Source organism: Phyllostomus hastatus, unplaced genomic scaffold, assembly GCF_019186645.2.
Source record: "Phyllostomus hastatus isolate PE091 unplaced genomic scaffold, TTU_PhHast_1.1 phas_scaffold_760, whole genome shotgun sequence".
Classification (NCBI taxonomy): domain Eukaryota; kingdom Metazoa; phylum Chordata; class Mammalia; order Chiroptera; family Phyllostomidae; genus Phyllostomus; species Phyllostomus hastatus.
This window is the reverse complement of record NW_025334040.1, coordinates 47,123-67,262: the sequence shown is the minus strand read 5'-3', so window position 1 is coordinate 67,262 and position 20,140 is coordinate 47,123. Positions and strand designations below refer to the sequence as shown.

General features: G+C 53.2%; 3 gene segments (V, D, J or C); all 3 read left to right on the top strand.

Moving 5' to 3' along the window:
* Nucleotides 1-10,242: 10,242 nt before the first annotated feature.
* On the top strand, nt 10,243-11,430 carry LOC123810801. The segment is given in 3 exon segments: nt 10,243-10,365; nt 10,745-11,068; nt 11,405-11,430. Coding segments are annotated over 3 exon segments (396 nt in total).
* A 966-nt stretch (nt 11,431-12,396) lies between these two features.
* On the top strand, nt 12,397-14,366 carry LOC123810954. The segment is given in 2 exon segments: nt 12,397-12,466; nt 13,990-14,366. Coding segments are annotated over 2 exon segments (417 nt in total).
* A 3,726-nt stretch (nt 14,367-18,092) lies between these two features.
* LOC123810982 lies at nt 18,093-19,969 on the top strand. The segment is given in 2 exon segments: nt 18,093-18,170; nt 18,318-19,969. Coding segments are annotated over 2 exon segments (441 nt in total).
* Nucleotides 19,970-20,140: the final 171 nt, after the last annotated feature.

Sequence of the window (20,140 nt, the reverse complement as noted above, 5' to 3'; positions counted from 1 at the left end):
GCCACAGTGACACAGGCAAAGGGGAAGTGAGGCCAAAACCTTCCTCACCCTGTTCCACCTCCTCAAAGGCCTGGCTGACATGATCCTACCCTCTCCCCTCACATCCTGACTTTGTTGGCTGACTGTCCCATCATCCTGCATGTCCTCCTGGGGACACCCCTAAGGACAGGCAGATGCAGCTTATAATCTAGGTCATTTGGACAAGACAGCATTCTTTGTGTTTCTTCAAACAGGCCTGTGGGGACGATGCTGGGAGAGAGCTGCCCAGCCGGAAGGGAAAACGCCCTGAGAGAGAGGCTCGGCTGAGATGACTGTGTCTCCAGGCGCCATTGATCCCCGTGCTCCAATTGGGTGCTGATCGGGAAAAATGTAGAGACTGCACTTTCAGCAGTGACCATGGAAGGCACAGCAGTGAATGTCCACACTCTGAGTGGACACGGTTTATGACAGGGGTCCTGTCAGGACTGAGGTTCGGCAGGAGAAGCACTTGTCCCTCAGTGGAGGCAGGACAGACACCTGACCCCGTGGTGGGAGCAGAGCTGGGTCCGGGAGGGAAGCGGGTGCCTGTTGGAAGGTCTGGGGCAGAACCTGGGTGGAGCACGGGCTGGGTCCTCCAGCTGTGCTTAACCCTAGCCTCTGGTGGCAAGGAGGGCTTCACATGTGGCCACAGGGCCTTTTAGGGGACAGTGGAGGGCCACGTCCCCTGGAACAGCAGCTGAGCATGGTGGGCAGGGGACACTGACATGAAAATATGTTGATCCCCTTACATCTCAGCACTGTGGTTGCTCCACTTCAAACACATTTCGGGAGCAAGTTTACCGGACGTGTTCATTTCCTCCGTATCTCTTCTGGAAAGTGAAACACCACCCTTCTCTCACACGGCCACAGCCTCAAGCCGTCAGGGAGCAGCCTGTTGTGCACAGTGACTGCAGGACACTGACGCGAGCTGGGATTTCAGGGCTGATCTCCAAATGTCAGGCTGGTCCCAGTGACTGATTCTCAGATGAAGATCCAGGAGCTGCTGGTGGCCTGTGTGACCTCGAAGGGGCAGGAGGGAAAAGGGGGGCTGGTCTCCGGGGAGGGAGAGGACAGGGGGCAGAACGGGCAGGAGGACATGGACTCAGGCTCAGTCCTGCAGTGACCTCGGTCAGCCAAGGGGGCTGGATCACAGGGACCTGGGACCCTCCCCATCCCCCCCCTCCAGTCAGATGGTGTTCTCTGCAAGGGACACAGGGACTTTGTCCCAGACAAGGCTCCCACGGGCCCTCTAGTGGGCGGAGTGTCCTCCACCTCCCACACTGCAGGACAGCACTTCGGGAGGACTGCGGGGAATGAACCCAACCCGAGTGTGGACCACACCTCACCCAGGTCCACGTGGGGCCCGTGGTGCTGGTAACGTGGAAGAAAGTCAGCAGTGGCCTCGATGGACAGAGGGACGCCCTGTGTTAGTGATGTCAGGGAGTACAGAGGGAGCAGATACAGGTGGGCCCGGCTGCGCTTAGATGGTGCCAGCCGGTGAGGGGGCTGCCACTTCACGTCCCGGGTCAGAGGGAGAGAGGGCCCCCGACGGCATTTCTGGTGGTCAAGGTTGTGCAAGGGGTGGACCTCAGTGAGACCACTGTCAGCACCGTCGTCGGAGAGCACCTAACGGTGTGAAGGACAAGTGTCAGTGTCCCCCTGGACGGTTCCCCACAGGGATTCACAGACACCGGGGGATTCTGGGACTAGGAGTCAACGTCCATGTCAAAGGAATTAGTTTCTGTGCTGTTAGCAGGGTCCTCAGAGTGGACATTGGGCAGGGTCACTCTTACAGGAGGGGAATCTCTCATCCTGAAGAACTGTTGACAATTCAACCCAGGGAGCAGCCGAAACCGATCCCAGAATCCTCCTCACCTGGAGACAGGTTAGCTGATAGGGCTGAGAGCGCGCTCAGTGGGCGTCCCGCCCCCGCCCCCCCCCCCCACCGTCTCCTCTGCAGTCTCAGTCCCCTTCAGCCTGGGCGCTCCTGCCCAGTCGGCCACCTTCTGGGTAGTTCTGCCAGTACGTCTTTGCCCCCTGCCCTTTGCTCCCTTGTCACGCATTCCTTCCTCCTCGTCTTTTCTGTGCCGGTGTGTGAGTCTGTGAACGCGCACGGACGTGGTTGCCGGGCTTTCCCCCTTAAAAACAGCAAAACTGCTGCTTTGAGTCCGTCACTGACTTGGGTGCAAGTTCTACTTCGGGCGTCGCTGTGACGGCCTCGCGGGTCAGCACGATGCCTGCGCCTCGGGCGCCTCTCCCTGCAGTGCGATCTCCGATTATTCCAGACTTCCTGAACTCGGACTCTCCGGGGGAGTCTGCCCCGGGTGTGCTCACCCGCCACAGTTTACTTTTCTTTTTTATGGAAATTCAGTTTAATTTGCATACACTGAAATGCTTATTTTTAGTGAGCAGTCTGTGGGTTGTGACAAAGGCTACAGAGCAGTAACACCTGCCACCATCAGGATGTTTCAAGTTCCACCAGTGCCCAGAAAGCCCTCAGGCCCCTGGGCAGTCAGAGCCTCTCCTCGTCCCGCCCCCTGACCACTACTGGTCCGTTCTCTGTCCTTAGAAGTGGCTCTTTGCACAAAAGCCCCACAAATGAGGTCACACAATACAAGGCAGTCCTGTGGCTCTGGTTCCCCTCACTCTTCACAGTCACCTGAGATCCCTCCGTGTTGTGCTGTGATAACAGTTCTTTCCCTTTCATGGCAAAGTGGAATTCCACCACACAGGCGAGCCTAAGGGTGCTTATCCACTCCCCAGTTAATGACATTTGGGAGTTTCTGGTTTCCACTCATTCGCTGCTTCGCATAAAACCTTTACAACCTTTCACAGGTGTTTGTTTGGACATTAGTTTTCATTCCACTCAGGTAAACACCTGGGAGAGGAATTGCGGGGTCATTGTGTGCGTGTTTGCATGAGTGTGCGTTTCGTTGCACGTGATTCTGCAGCAGGTGTAGGTTCATGCCTCCACTGCCGCGGTTAGGACACAGAACATTCCACCACCATGGGATCCCTCCTGCTGTCCTTTTGTAACAGCACCCACTTCCTCCCTCTGAGACCACCACCCCTTGCAGTCACCGATTCATTCTAAGGACAAGATTTCTAAAATCTTGTCTTCACAGACATGACGTATAGAAATGAAAATGGAGCCCTACTGTATTTAGCCTTTTGGGCTTGGATTTTTGGACTCCCCCTAGTCCCCTGGAGGTTCCTCAAAATTACAGCTGCACGAGAGTCTCCTCCTCTCACTGCTGAGCAGAGTCCCACCGTCTGGGCAGACCGAAGTCTGTTTAACTGTCCACCAAGCAGAGCATGTGGATTGCGCTCACTGGGCAACATTATGCACACGGATGCTATGAGCATCATCGTGCAGCTTTGTTAGCATTTGTAGTTAGATATTAACACAGGAAGGGAGCAAAGGAAATCAGACTGTACGAAGTATGATATACTGGGAAACTGAATCAAGTATTGGGTCTGCCTCACTAGGAAGCTACAGCTTCACACACTCCCTGGGGGACCTTTAACCCCACACCTGCAAGAAGGATCTCTACTGGTCATTATCCAGAGAGGAATACAAACAGCAGAAGAAATGCCTCTGCTGGATACATGTCCAGTAGAGGCCACGATGGTGCAGGAGGAGGTCTCACTTTGAGGCACACTCAGTAGGAACTGGGATGTGACCGTAAGGGGGATGAGTCTAGCCTGGGGAAAGGATGGGATTGGATAAGGGGCACAGAGCCTTGGAAAAGCTAGGAAATGGATTGGTTGGGGGAGGACCCAGCAAAAGCCCACAAGAGACTGGGATGTTGATTGGTTAGTTTGAAAGGGCACCTGGTCCTTCCCAAACCCGTGGTAACATATGTTGGGAACCGCCCTGACTGGTATCAGAAGCTGAAACCCCCGCCTAGGCTAGGCTAAGGGAACGCCCTTGGAACCGTGAGCCGGCAAGGAGACAAAAGCTTATCTCCCTGGCAGTAATGCTGTTTCTGCTGCTGAACCCCCAAAAAGCTTGGTCGGTTAGCCAAAGACGGGTAAGATTCCCCACGGGGAGAACAACCCAAGCCAGGCACGATCACTTTGGGAGGCCCCCCCAAAAGAAGGACTTGGGGGGGCTGCAGCAAAAGGGGGGTGATGGACCCTCACTCCTCGGCTTTGACAAAGTCTGAGTTCTCAGCGTCCGGAAGAAAATCTCCTTATCTCTCGGTGGCCTTAGTTCCCTTGCTCCACCTAAGCCTGAAACAATGACGGGGAAGTACAGCTCGGTACTGGGAAGTGCGGATTTCCCGGGGTGATCAGGCCTAAGAAAGAACATGTAAATTACTGTGAAACCTTCTTTGTTCGAGAATGCTCTCAGTTGAATGAGGAGGGTCTTAGGAGGAAGCTAGTTTGTTCCTCAGCCTTACAGCTCTTTGACCCCCCAACTCAATAGACCGGCAGAGTTCTTTGTTTTATATATTCCTTACTTCCCCTAATGAGTATTGTACGTTACCTGAGTTATTATGTAGCATGAGCCCAATAAAAGCAGGTATGGACTGTAAATCGGCGTGCTCCCCACTAGGGGGGGTGGCCATTCTGTCCCTACTTCCCCACAGAAACTAGTCTGTCTCTGTGCATGTTGTTATTTCTCGCGTGTTTATTGTCGAGCCATCCACAGTGTTCCGTGGTCACTGCTAGCCGGTGACCCACGCGCAACAAACATAACCCCAGCTTAACGAAGTTCTTTCTCTACAGCAAGGACCCGAGCCCAGTAGCCATCAGTCGCCTGCCAGCTGTGCAGACTCCAAACACGGGCCTGGGCACACAGCTGCCAGAGCGCAGCCAGAAACACAGACTGAGCCAGCTGAAGGAGGACAGTGACAAAGGCCAGGCTGAACCAATAGCGCAGAAATTTTGGACCTTGGCATTTGTTTGGGGCTTGAGGAAGACAAGACTGGACTTTTTCCACAGCAGGATGGGCACAGATGGGGCATTGGAAACCTGAGGGCCGTCTTCTGTTTCCACCCCCATCCATCTTCCCCTGAAACCACAGCCTCCCTTTCCTGGGTCTCTGGAATGTTTCCCTTGCAACTCTCTGAAAGAACCCCATTTCCACCAGCAAAATCTTCTCTGGGAACCTAGGTCGTCATTTCTGCAAAATAAATGCCCAGGAGGAGCATGACTGCTGGGCTGTGTAGGAGCCGCAGCTTTAGTTTTTGAGCTGCCAAACTCTTTCCGGGCGACTGTGCTGTTTCACATTCCCCTCAGCTGTGCACGAGCGACCCGTGTCTCCAAATGCACATTCACTGGCTATGTGGTTTTCAATTTTTTCTCTGTTTCTTGGGTTTTCTTTATCCTCTTTAGAATTATTGGCAAAGCAAAGATACTTTGATGAGGTTCAGTGTATTCATCATTCCCTTTACAAATCGAGCTCTGGCATCATCGAAAAACTCTTGCCTAGCCCTGGATGCCAAAGGGTTGTCCAATGTTCTCTTCCTAAAACATAAGGAAAGGACTGCCTGAGAGGAACATGAACAATTTCTCCGTATCTGATCAAGGGACTTTGGCTTCACCTACACCTGCATGACCACTGTCTCACAAGCTCCTGCTTCAACCACTCCCTGCCCCTTAGCCCCACGGGTGATCTCGTCACCAGAGGGGAGGGCTGCGGGTGCTCCCAGGGCCCACAGGGAAGGCCCAGGACTCAGCCTAAAGGGTGAGTACAGGTGCCGGGTCAGGGGTTAGCGCTGTCTCACTCAACACCACAGAGAGCCCTGGGGGTCTGGGTGCAGGCCCTAGGAATAGGGCCCATGCAGCAGCTTCCTTTAAGTGAGCCCTCTGCTACTCTGCGGGGAGACACCCATCAGCCACAAGAAAGGAGGAAGTAGATTTGCATGAGGATCCTTGCCCCCTTCCAGAGGATAAGAGAGACCCTGAGGCCCGATCCTAGACTGGGAGCTCAGAGGAAGAGTTTGAGGTAGTATTACCATGGCCTGGACACTTGTCCTGCTGTCCCTCCTGATTCCCTGCACAGGCGCTGCCCCCTGGCTCTGCCTGCAAGCTCAGCTCCCACAAGGCCCTGCGCTGGTCCTTTTCCAAAGCCAGAACTCAACCCAGGCACAACCTTGGGGTAGGACCCTCTCGATGTGGATGCTTCATCCTCAAGCCTTCTCTCCTCTCCTCCCTGACAGGTTCTGTGGCCTCCTACGAGCTGACCCAGCCATCCTCGGTGTCAGTGGCCTTGGGAGAGACAGCCACAGTCACTTGCTCTGGAGATTTAATAGGGAACAAATACACATCTTGGTACCAGCAGAAGCCAAGCTAGGCCCCTGTGCCAGTCATTTATAAGTTTAGCGAGCGGCCCTCGGGGATCCCTGACCGATTCTCTGGCTCCAACTCGGGGAAGACAGCCACCCTGACCATCAGCAGGGCTCAGGCCGAGGATGAGGCTGACTATCACTGTCAGTCATGGGACAGCAGCGGTGATACTCACAGTGACACAGGCCGATGGGGAAGTGAGACACAAACCCCTTCCCCATCTGTGTCACAGTCTCCTCCAGCCCCAGGAGAAATGTGACTGCGGTCATGCACAGGTTTGGCCCAGATCCCCAGACCTCAGGACCCAGCCTGCTCTGCAGAGGGTGGGTCAGGAGGGGATCCAAGCCTGGCAGGACGGGGCTGCCCTGATGTTGTCTGGGTCTGGGTGTGACCTGGGGACCGAGGACACAGGAAAAAGGAGATCGCCACCCATGGTCATTGTCCTTGATTTTCCATATGGTGGTCACTAGGCCACTTCTTCAGCTGCCTGACCTCCAGACCTCCGTGCCCTTCTCAGAGAGGTCAGTGTGATGACTGCCTGGGGCCAAGGACCCAAGGCCCTGCCTCAGTTAGGGCGACAAAAAGATGACAGCTTTAGAGCCCCCTGGAGGATCCTCAGGCCTTGGAGGAACCTCCTGGGTGCCACCTTCTCCTTTGTCCCAGCCTCCCCTCCCTCACTTCTTTCAGATTTCCTGCACACGCCGCTCTCCATCTCACGGTCTGCTCCCGGGGAACCCAGGCCCGGAGGCCCACTATCCCAAAAATGGCCATCGGGGACTGAGGTGGTCCCTGGACACCCACAGAGCTCTGGTTCCCACCTAAATCCACCATGTACGAGTTACCGTCCCCAGATAGAGCTGATTGTTCCCTATGCTTTTTACAGAATGCAAGAGAGTCTAGCGCAGTAGGTGCCATGGGCTCTGGGAGAGACAGTGGGAGACACAGGGGGAGAGACAGCGGGAGAGACAGGGGGAGAGACAGGGGGCGAGGCAGCACCATCCTGAAGTGACTCCAAGGAAACCGGGGCTGTCGTGTCCTCCTACGAAGTGATCCAGCAGATACACCCCCATGGTGTGAGCTTCACTGTGGGTGCTGCTTCTCTTCTGCCCTCTGAATCTGCATAAGAACCTCTTTTTTATGCCCACCCTACCCACAAATATACAGAGAAAATAATTCTGTGAAATACAGTTGCGCTTGTCAACAGTGACACTTAATAAGCCAGCATAGTCCACCCCTTGTCACCACAAACCTGCTCACATCTCCACAACCCACACAATTTCCAAACTGAGGAATATAACCATAGTCATGTTCCCACCAAATATGATGAAACTATCCCATGAACAACCACAAACATGCTCAGCCTTTCCCTCAAGAGAATACAAAATACCTTTTTATTTGCTAGTGTCTCCCAGTTGTATTGATACTTTATAACTTCAATATTGAGATATAAAGTTGGCTACTGATAACATGTCTCATGTTAAATAAAAGTGGAATGACACAGGGTAAATTTACAAAAATATATGATTAATATGTATCCAAACGTATGCATTATTAATATAAGAAAGAAATATTGATACTTCTATAATCCTCATTTCCACAACCACCCTGCAGTCAGAGATGGTACTTACAATTACCTTCTCCCCTACCCTCTCCATATGCCCATTGCCCTCAGCCAATACCATAGCTGGTCGTGATCTCATGTCAGGTGCATTGACCACACCTTCATTCTGGAAGGTGTTGGTTCATTATCGGCCCTGCAGAGTTGAGTTGTTGGGATTTTATAACTGTGATCACAGACACAGGGAGTAATGGAGGGTCCCCTTCATTCCATTCATCCCCCTGCTCACCCCTGTGTGCGGAAGGAACGCAATCCTCCCACCCCAGACAACACCCCAATTTTGCCCAATGATTCACTGTCAGGAGGAGTCAGGAGGGGCCTTGGAAGAGCCTCAATAGCTAATTTCATGCATCGTGCAGACCATAAAGTATCGGGGATGAAGAGGAAAAGCCTTGCTGGTGGCCCCCTAGGGATGGTAGCAAGCAGTGTTTCTCCCCTGTCCACCCTCTGCTTCCCAGATGCATGGCTCCTGCCTATGGGAGGACAGACGTGGACAGACAGGAGCCTCAATTCCTCCTGCAATAAGTCCGGGCGCCAGTGGGTGTAGTGGGTGTTCCACAGACATCATCAGCCCTCTGAGGTCCCCAGTCCCTCTCACTTTCTTTACCTACATCTGGCCAATGGAGGCTCTGCTCTCACCCTTGTTGCAGAGGGACCTCGGCGTGGCCGCTGCAACTCAGCTGTCACTCCCAGGGTCAAGGGGACAGGAGCTGCACAAATCTAGACTGAACCATTCCTTCACAAGATCCAAAGTTCTTAGGGAAAGCATCCAGCTGAGTGACACGTCCAGTAATCAGCAAGGCACCAAAATTCAACAACAGCCAACAGAGACCAGGGAAGAGCTAGCATCTGCTGTTATGAGGAAGGCAGACAAGATACAAGTAGAAGTTGGCGGTGACTGTGCTGTGTCACCCACACCAGCATGTCCACTGTGTGCCCCCATGTGCACACTGGCATCTCTGAGGCAGGACTGGTCCCGTTCACATGTCTCACCCAGGACGCAGTGTCTGGCAGGCAGAGTGGGGCCGAATCACCATTTGCTGGATGAGTGTCTCCTGCCTCAGTCTTTAGGGCAATTGCCACCAGCACCCTCTTTTCAACGTGTACTAGCAGTGAGCATCAGGGAGAGGCAGCCTCTGAGTCCTCTGTCCCCAGAACCACACCCAGGAACACTGCCACCCAAGGGATATGTCAGAGATGCTTCAGGTGGGCCGGCCCTCTCCTCCTCCCAATGAGCCTATTTGTACTTCCATGGGTGATCTGAGCCTCCTGTGCCTGGTCTTGAGGCCAGCAGTGGCTATGGAGAGAACAGCAATCCCCCCTGGGACCCTCAGTCCCTGGATCAGGGAGTTACCATGTGAGTAGTGGGTTCAGACTCTGCACCTGGACAAAGCACACACCTGCTCCTCCAGCAGCCAGTGTAGAGAGGCCACCAGGGGGCAGCAGAGACCACCTGACAAAGCCTCCTGGAGACTGGGAGGGCCTGGGCCTGAGGAATTCTACCATGCAGGGGGATTATTATAATTTATGTTTTGGACTCTCTATCCCTTTATTAATAATGAAAATATTGTGGTAAAACAGAGAAATATTAACCAGTATGTCCCATTTTTAAAAAGAGTGGTATGTTTTCTACATTATCACCTTTGACACTGATGACATAACATACTGACTGTGAGTCTCTCAGATTGGGTTCTTGTACAATTGGCCTGTTTTACCATCACAGGTCCGGGTAATTCATTCCTGTCCTGAACACCCCATTTGTGCTCACACTCTGTAACTGTCACACCTCTTCTAGCACTGGGGCTGACCCTGGCAATGGCACACACTGGGGACATGGGGCACAGCATCTGTCACCTGTCCCAGGAGTTGGAACCAAGTTAAAAACTGACAGCATCTCAGAGGCTCCAAGTGCTGCATGTGCCGTGAGCAAGGTGGGAGTGTCCCTCAGGCTCTGATGCTCACACACTGTCACTGGGGTGGGACCCTGCTCAGACCTCAGGCTCATATCGTCACCGCTACAGTTAACGCTCCATAGTGGGTGCAGAACATGTGGACAGACATCACCTCTGAGCTCTGCTGGGACCAGGCCAGCCCAGGAGTGAGGCCATGAGACACTCTGGGGTGGAGATCTCAGTCCATGCTGTGGCACCAGTGGATGAACTGGATGCCCTGGGAATGAGGTGGGGTCTGCAGGGACCACCCTCTCTTCCCTGAGTCTCTCAGGCTGAGCCCCCAGCAGGAACCATACAGCTCCTCAGGCAGCTCCCCTGAGCCCTGGCTGATTTGCATACCCAGCAGCTGTCTCTCCAGCAAGGGGATAAGAGAAGCCTGGGAGGAGAGCTGCCCAGCCTGGGGCCTCAGGGATCAGACGTGGGGCACCTCCACCATGACCTGGACCCCTCTCCTCCTCAGCCTGCTTGCTCACTGCACAGGTGCTGAGCCCTGGCTCCCACCCTCCCCCAGCCCCAGGGATCTGGACAAGGCTGACCCTGACTCTGAGCTCAGCAGAGCACTGTCTGTGGACTCCAGATGCCCTGGGCTCTGCTGCAGGATGAGGGGATGGGGGTGCTGTACCCTCCACTGTGCTCACTGGTCTGAGGGACCCTGAGGGGCTGCACCTGCCAGGAGAATGGGACAGGAGGGTCCCCATTTCTTCACAGGCTTCATGGGTCAGCTCATCAGTGGGACACTTGGGCTGAGACTCATGGCCCAGTCTCAGAATCCATGTAGATCTTCCAACAAGGGCAGGCCCGGGTTTCCTAGGAAGGGGTCCTTCATCCTTAAGCCCACCTCTCCTTTTCTCTCTTGCAGGGTCTGTGGCCTCCTATGAGGTGACACAGCCACCCTCGATGTCAGTGCAGCCAGGACAGACAGCCAGGATCACCTGTGGGGGAGACAACATTGGAGGTAAAAGTGTTTCCTGGTACCAGCAGAAGCCCGGCCAGGCCCCTGTAACCATCATCTACTGGGATAGCAACCGGCCGTCAGGTATCCCTGACCGGTTCTCAGGCTCCAACTCGGGGAACACGGCCACCCTGACCATCAGCGGGGTCCAGGCCCAGGACGAGGCTGACTACTACTGTGCAGCATATAGTAGTGGTACTAATACTCACGGTGGCACAGGCAGACGGGGAAGTGAGACAAAAACCTCAGTCTGTGTCAAGCTCTCCTCAGGCCCCAGGAGGACTGCAGATAAAGCCATGAGCAGCCTTGGCCCAGGTCCCCTTTCTCAGGTCTCCCAGTGGCCCCTCCTCCCAGCCTCAGTCAGCTGTGCAGAGGGTGGGTCAGGACTGGATTCAGGGTGGCAGGACCAGGCTGGCATGCTGTGTCTGTGTGACAGACTCAATTCTAAAAAGAGGGCCTCACAAAATGACAGCCTGCTTGAGTCCTGTGTCCAGAAGTGACGGACCTGCAATCCATATTATCGTGACTGGGCTGCTCCCTGTGAAAATGCTCTGGATTCATCCCCAGAGCTGCCAGCTCCACTGAGCTCCTGAGGCCCGAGCTCCGAGGCCGCCCAGGACTCTGAATGGAGCCGACCAGTGCAGCAGACACTGTGAGACCCCCTGGTGCCCAGTCGGGTCCCACATGCCCACCCACCACAGCTGCAGGCCCCTGGCTGCTCTCAGCTCGGCCCTCCCAGGAAGTGAAATGGTTACAGGGAACTGCCCCCTGGTTCAGCACTGTCTCTGGGTGTGACTCAGGCCTAGTGACAGCTGGAGGACAGGAAATGGGTGGGATTAATTTACAGGATATATTCTGTTTAATTCTGTTAGTGGAAATGTTTCTGTACAAATTAAATATTAAAATGTGGATAATTTTACATTATTTCATAATAAATCTTAAAATCTGGTGGGTGTTTCAGACTACAGCACCTCCTACTGGAACCGCCCACATTTCATCCTCAGTAGGTGCATGTGGCTGGTGGACACCACATTGGTCAGAGCAGGTCAGATGGGAGACATGTCCTCTTTGGGCTGGGGGCAGAGGACAATGTCACTGACCCTTTAGTGCATCCCTGCAGCCACCAGGGCATGAGGAGGGCGGGGATCCTGTGACCAGACGTCACTAGGGGAGGAATGTTTGCTTCAGTTGCCAACTAAACCAGAAATATTGAGGACAATATGAGAAAATTATTATATCGTGTTCACAGTACTTCTCTCCTCAAGGACCTGATATTAAATACAAGAGCAATTTTAAACATGATTCTGAGCCATGGAGCACATTTTTATTACTAGTGTAAAGAATGACACAGTCTACATACATTTGTAAATAGTTGTTGCTACAAGAAACCCCTTCAGTGGGCAGATCATTTCCAGGAACATAAGTACAAGTCATAAGGTTACATTTTGTGCAGAGATCTAGACGGAAGGAGGGTACTAGATGGATTTTATTGATTTGGTGTCACTTGCTATTTCCCACAGCTGGATACATTTGCCTAACTCACAAGCACAGGTCATGGTTTGAAGATGAAATCTTCCAGGATGGCACTCACAGCTGACCTCCAAGGGGGTCAGGAGACCCACAGCAAAGGTGTGAGCACTGGCCTGCAGGAGGGGCCAGCGGGCCCCATGGGGACCCTGAGGTGTGAGTGTGAGGAGTGAACACCCCAGGGAGGGAAGGGCAGAGAGGAGCTGCTGTGCTCCCCTCAGCTGGGGACAGTGGGGAGCGTGTCTCAGGCACCAGACCCTGGTCCCCTCTCCACTGTCTCTCAGACCAAACTCGGGGAGTGAGTCAGGGGTCTCTCTGTCTGTCTGTGCACATGAGTCACAGCCGGGCTACACCATCACCTCCAAGGACAAGGCCTCCAGAATTTCCCAGGTGAACTAATTACATTATATTCTCAGCAGTACTGATGTGCAAACAAATACATTTGTTTCTGATATTAGGCCACAATGTGCCTTGTCAATCATATTTATTAATATTAAAAGATTTCTCGTCCTATCCTGATAGTCATGCAAACTCAATGGCCTTGACAATGTTACAAAAGACATTCTGTACCAATTCTCCCAAGGATCCCAACCTGATCCCCAATGTCTCGCTGTGTTGTCTTTGGTGGTGGACGTGGCCCCACCTCCGTGCACAAAGAGACCCGGGTTTCACTGGGAAACACAGATTCCAACACCGAGAAAATCTGAGCGCACTTCAGAGCAGACTCAGGGGGATAGAGCACCTGCACACAGAAGGCAGGGCTGTGACTCAGGGACTCAGGAGACGGGGACGTGGGACAGGAGAGGAACAGGATAAGGCACATGGAGAAGGGCTGAGCAGGGAGGGGATTCACAGGTCAGGCCCTGAGGTCCAGCTCCTGCATCCCTGGATTGGAGCCTTGACTCAGCATCACTGTCTGGGGGGACTCTGGGGAAATCATAACCTTGCAAGGATGGCCCCCTGCTCTTTGGACAGAACATCAGCAGAAGGATGATGTTGGATAATTATGATGTCTGGTGAGGGGTGCAGGTCAAACACTCACCAACCATGTGACACCTATTAAGGCCTCCAAAGTAGTCAGTAGGTTGAGCTACTGGCATAGAGAATCACATTCATCCTGGGGGCACCAGGGGGCACTGTGGGTCTTGCCTGGGGATCTCTGATAGTGCAAGACCCTGGAGTGTGCTCAGTGCAAAGGGTGTGACTGATGCTTCTTTGGAGACAGTTTTATTGGGTAAAATCAACTCTTAATGATACCAACACCTGGACCATCCTCCTCCTCTGGAAATTACCAGCAGGAGATTGTCAGGCTTGGGGTTGAGAGAAGATCTGAGACAGATTTGCATTCATGCTCCTCCCTGTTGAGCTACAAGGGACAGAGGATAAGACAGGGGCTTGGAGAGGCCAGGGCCAGCTGGGCAGCCTCAGGGCAGAGCTCCTGGAAGCCCCTCCCACCATGGACTAGGCTCCCTTCTCCCTCCTGCGCCTGGTTTTCTCCACAGGTCAGACCATCCCTGGACACACAGGGGTCCCACTCCCCAACAGTTTCCTTCCAAGCACAGTCCCAAGGGGCGTCTGTCCAGTCTGGGTGCCTTTGGCATCATCTCCGTGTTTTGTGTCTGCAGGTCTCTGTGCTGCACCTGTGCTGACCCAGCCCCCGTCTGCTTCTGCCTCCCCGGGAGCCTCTGCCCAGCTCCCCTGCACCCTCAGCAGTGAGCACAGCAGCTATACCATTCCCTGGTATCAACAGAGACTGGGAAATGGCCCTCGGTACGTGATGTACATTAAGAGTGACGGAAGCCAGAAGAAGGGGGACAGGATCCCTGATGACTTCTCGGGCTCCAGCTCTGGGGCCAACTGCTACTTAACCATCTCCAGCCTCCAGTCTGAGGACGAGACTGACTATGTCTGTGGTGAGAGCCACACACACAACAGCCTTTTCACAGAAGCTGCAGAGACACAGACCAAAGAGGAGTGAGGCCCACACCTCCATCCCCCATCCTCTCCCCCACTGGGACTTGGGCTAAGCTGCTCCCTGTCCTTGGCCAGGACCCTGAGACATTTACATCTTCCCCTGCAAATCCCATCGTCCTGTACTTCCTCCTCAAATCACCATTTGAAAATCTCAGATATAGTCACAGTGCAGATCATTTTCACAAAGCAATGCCCTGTTTACCCCAATCAAAGGCTGTAGGCAGGACTCTGTGACACCCGAGCAGGCCAGGCAGGAACATGACCCTGAGCGAGTGGCTGGGCTGAGATGACCGACCCCAGGTGCCATCTGGCCTTTGCTCCCATCTTGGGGTTCTTCTCAAGGAATGAACGTAGACCTTGGTGTTTCAGGGTTGACCTTGGAAGTGGCAACACTGCCTGTTTTGACTCAGGACACCTGGGAGTGAAGCAGGAGCACTGTCAGGACTGAGGTCTGACAGGAAGCATTTGTCCCTGAGCAGAGGCAGGACTGAGAGACCTGATGCCGAGTTGGAAGCAGAGCTGGGTCGGGAGGGAACTGGGTGCCTGTTGGGAGGTCTGGGGTAGGACCCGCGTGGAGCACAGGCTGGGTCCCCCAGCTGTGCCAGACTCTCAGCCTGTGGTGCCAAGGAAGGCTCCACGTCTGCCCACGGGAGTTTTCTAGGGACAGGCCAGGACAATGTCCACTGGGACACGGGGGATGGAAATGCTGAGGTGGAAAATATGTCAATGACCTCCTACCTCCAGTCTCTGCCCTGTGGGTCACTGGCCTCAGCCGCATCTGTGAGGGGATGGAGAAACATTCATGAGAGTGAGAAGCATTCATCACCTTAGTGGATGGGTTGATATTCTGCTGACTTTCCCAGGAACTGAAATACCAGAACCTTTCACTCACACCAACACAACAGAGTCAGCCTGGAGCAGCTGCGTGGACCACAGTGATCTGGTTGCTGCTCACAGGTAGGTGAGCGGCAAGGCTGGGCACTCACCTGAACAGGTTCAGGCCAGTCCTGTCTCATGATTGTGGGATTCATCCCAGGACTTGTAGCTGGGATCTCCGGAATGGACATCACACGGTGTCACTGGTACAGTAGGGGAATAATTAAAGCCTGCTGAGCTCTTGACAGTAACTCCAGGGAGCAGCTGAACCAGGTGCCAGGACCTGCCCTGGGAGGCAGCTGGAGGGGATGTGGCTGAGGGGGTGACAGGCAGGCTGGGCCGAAAGTGAGAGTGTGTGTGGTGAGCTGTCCCCTTCCCTTGGCGCATTCTGCATCTCTCAGACTGTCACTCTCTGTCTCTGTCTGTCTGTCTGTCACTCTGGTGAGATCTGGCTTTCTCCCTGTTAGTCAGGTTCTGTGTCATCCCTCCAGAGCAGCTGACCCTGTCTTACCTGACCCCGGGTCATGCACCCCTTCCTCTACTTTCTTCTCGTTCCACATGGTTTGTGCTCTGTGTATGTCTGTCGTGTTCATCACCTTAGTGACTTGTGATGGTGAGGAGATCTTCAGGTGCCTATTTTCACATGTGCATCTTCTTTCTTGGTGATGTGTTGGATCAAATCTATAGATATTTTTAAAAATTTGGATCCTCCTGTTTGTGGGTATATAAGTGTATATTTCTTCTTACACACTTTATTTATTTATTTTCCTCACCCAAGTACCTTTTTTCATTGCTTTTAGTGACAAAGAAAGGGACAGAGGGGAAGGGAGAGAGAGAAACATCCATGAGAGAGAGAGAACATTGATTGATTGCCTCTCATATGCACCCAGACCGGGGACTGAACTCACACCCTTGTGATCAGAGGATGATGTTCTGACCAAATGAGTCACACCAGTCAGAGCTAAGGCCTTCTCTCCCACACGCAGGCTCATGTGCCTACCACAGTGGTCAGGATTCCCCGCAGTCCCATCACACGTGGACTCTTCATGTTTTCCTTTTACAACACCCACCTCCTCCCACCCAGGCCCTTCCCCTGCCCCTCAGCCCTGCAGCCATCACCTGGTTCTCCATCTCTCAAAGTCTGTCATTGGAAAAATTCTGTATAAATAATCGTACAGAATGTAATGTGTTTTGATTGCTCATTTATTCATATTTCCTCATACACGCATCAAGGATGTTGTGTTCATCAATAGTCCATTTTTTTTTACTGAATAATATTCTGTGATTCACATGTACTAGTGTCTGTTTAACCATCATCTTGAAGGACATCTGAGTTGTTTTCAGTTTGGGGCTCCTATGTGTAAGGGCGCTGGCATCAACTGAGTGATTGTGTCTTCTGAAGTTCGGACGTTGAAGTCCTTACTCCCAGTGTAGCTGCATGTGGAGGCAGGGACTCTAGGGAAGTGATGAGAGCCACAGGATGTGTCATGGGTGGGGCTCTGGTCTGGTGGGATCACTGACCAGACTGTCTCTCTCTGTCTCTCTCTGTCATTCTCTCTCTCTCTCTCTTCCAACTTTAAGCAACTCACTGGTGTTTGGTTACCACAGCCTGAGCAGACTAGACAGGTGCTGTGAACACCTGTGTATGGGTTTCTATGTAAACATAAGTTTTTAATTTTCTGAGATCAATGCCCAGTGATGCAGTGACTGGTTGTATGGTAACTGCATGTTCATGTTATACTAAGCACACGGCTGGTTTTCCACTGTGGCTCTGCCATCTGACCTTCCTACCGGCCCTGAGTGAGTGACCCCCTTCTCGCTGCCTGACCAGTGTCTGGTGCTGCCCCAATTTCACCTCAGTCAGTCTGCTCAATGCTGACCGGTGTGCAGGTGTCTCGCTCTGGTTTTAACTTACCTTCCCTGGTGGCTCCTGATGAACATTTTTCTGTGTTTTTTTGACATGTGTATATTTTTCCATCAACTGTCTGTGTCATTTGCTCATTATCAAATTGAATTTTGTTTGCTTTGTTTATTTTTAAACTTTTTAAATGATCTGAGAAAAACATGCATCTGTTGCTCCGCCCATCCACGCCCTCATTGGCCGACTCCCGTCTGCCCCTCAACCAGGGGTCAGACCCGAACCCCTGCTGCGTTTGGATGCTGCTCCAACCAACTGAGCCCCCTGGCCAGGGCTGTTTGCTGTGTGTATTAATTAGTTTCAACACTTTACACAAATACTTCCTTGATGGATTGGGATTACCAAGTACTTTCTCCCACTGTATTGTTTTTTTCACATTAACTCCATAAAAGAGACTTTTGTAAAACAAAGCTTTTAATTTTAAAGAGTTTCCATGTATTTTCTATCCTTTTACATGTTAAGTATTTCTATGAAATCTAAGAATTCTTGCCCAGACCAACACGAAAAAGATTTTTCTTTTTTTTTTCTAAAGTGTAATGGAAATTCCCTCAGAGGCACGTGACCAGTGTCCCTGTGTCCTGGGGCAAATTCCAGCCTCTTTCACCAGCTTGACCACTGTCCCTACCGGCTCCTGTTTCCAGCACCCCCACCCCACACCACACTGTGATCTCATCCCTGGAGGGGACTGAGCCTTCTCCCCAAGACCAGACAGGAGACTCAGCCCACCTGTGGGTGCAGGGGCTGGTCAGGGGTCAGCACTGTCCCCTCAACACCACAGAGAGCTCTGAGCAACCCGGGCACAGACCTCGAGGTGAGGACCCAACTTTAAACCCTCTACTGGCCCCAGCTGCTCTGTGCCCAGCAGGTGTCACTCAGCAAGGCCACAAGGGGAAGGAAGTGGATTTGCATGGAGCCCCTTAAGCAGGATAAGACAGGCTCCGAAGCCACATCGTCACCTGTGGGTCAGAGGAAGATCCTGGGGCTTCTCCACCATGGCCTGGACCCCTCTCCTGCTCCCCCTCCTCACTCTCTGCACAGGTGCTGACTCCCAAGGCTAAGCCCCCACAGAAACCAGGGAGCAACCTGGCCCTGAACTTTGCTCAGCGCAGGGGACCCTGCAGGGTGTATGCAGTCTGGGAAGGAGACCCTCATCCTCACACTCACCTCTCCTGTCCTCTCTTATAGGTTCCGTAGCCTCTTCTAAAGTGAATCAGCCGTCAGCAGTGTCTGTGACCTTGGGACAGGCAGCCAAGATCACCTGCCAGGGAGAGTTGCCCAAGAGCTATCATGTTAGCTGGTACCAGCAGAAGACAGGCCATGCCCCTATGCTGTTCATCTATTCTGACAGGAACCGGACTTCAGTGTTCCCTGATCGATTCTCTAGTTTTTACTCAGGGGACATGGACACCTTGACCATCATAAGGGCCCAAGCTGAGGATGAGGCTGACTATTACTGTTACACATCTGATGGCAGTAATACTCACAGTGACACAGGCACACAGGGAAGTGAGACAAAAACCCCTTCCTCATCTGTGCACACTCTCCTCCTGCCCAAGTGCAAACCACAGACAAAGCCATGAGCTGGTCTGACTCAGGCCCCAGGTCTGAGATCCCCAGGCTGCCCCCTCATCCCCACCCTCAGCCAGCTCTGCAGAGGGCGGGACAGCAGTGCATTCAGGGCTGGCAGGACCAGGATGTGCTGGGGATTTCAAGGCCAAGATGTGAGTAGGGACACAGGGCCTGAAAGGAAGGACACAGAGGGAGACATCCACGCAGCGGTGAAGGACACTGCATGTCCATGTGATGGAGGCTGTGTCACTCACGGGCCCACGGCTCTGAATCAGTCCCCAGAACTGTCCTCCTGCTCTGAGCTCCTGAGGCCGCGGGATCTGACGGCTGCCTGGGATTCTGAAACAGATGTGAAGGGTGGGGTGGGGAGAGTAGAAAGGAAAAACGTTTGAACAAATATGGGCCAAAAATGTTCTCATTTTGGTGAGCATTAGGAACCCACAGATCCAAGAAACACGACACACCCCAGCACCTAAAACATAAAGAAAGCAGCTCCAACACACTTCACAACCAAACTCCTCAAACCCATGTAGAGGAGACCATCAACTGCACCTCCCACCTTCCTGCAAACCTTATGTGACCTCTCAGAGCAGGGCTGCACGTGCAGCCCAGGGGTCACACCCTCTCAGGTGACAAGCACTCTGGGTGACCTGCAAGAGGGAAACTCCAAGTCTGCATTCTCCCACCAGCAGGAGGCAGCAGAGCTGCATCCAGGAGCAGCCTGGGCAGAAGCTGGGGCTGCCCAGCTGGAACCTCAGAGGGAGACCAGCCCTGGGGTCAGCAGTTCCAAGGCCCAGTGCAGATGCTGGACTTCAGGAAGTTCCATCTGTTCCCTGCGACCCAATGAGCACATTGTGACAGTCAGACTCACACAGTGTCACTGCTGGACCCTGACAGGAACACGTGAGTGCTTCACCTGAAATGCAGGTCACCTCACTGTTGGCAGGGATCCTGGGGCTGACCCCCTGTCTGGGTAGGAAAAGACACCCTGATTTGCCACACCCTGCCTCTTGTTCCCACCGCTGGGTGCTCTCTGACCCTGGGGCTGCAGCTGCTCTGCTCAGGGCCATCTAGGGGAAGAGGGCAGAGTCGGAACCTCTGGTCCCTGCCTGGAGCAGCACAGACACTTCAGGAGACTCTCCAAGGGAAGGGGATTCTCCCTGCTTGGGTCCAGGACTGGTCACCAGGCTGTCCTTGGTCAGGAACAAGTTTGGCCTCTGCCACGCCCTCTTCCAACCATGTTTTTTGACAAGGTCTGAACATGGAAAGAGGGCATTCAAGGAATCCATCTTCCTAGAAGAGAGCGTGGCATACAAAGGGGGGCGGTAATTTTTCTGGGGATTGCTTTTAATAATTTCCTTGCTGATATTAATCATGGTCTTACTTTGTACCCTGATTCCCATAAGAACAGGACATGAGAAGAAAGAGGCTCGAAAAGA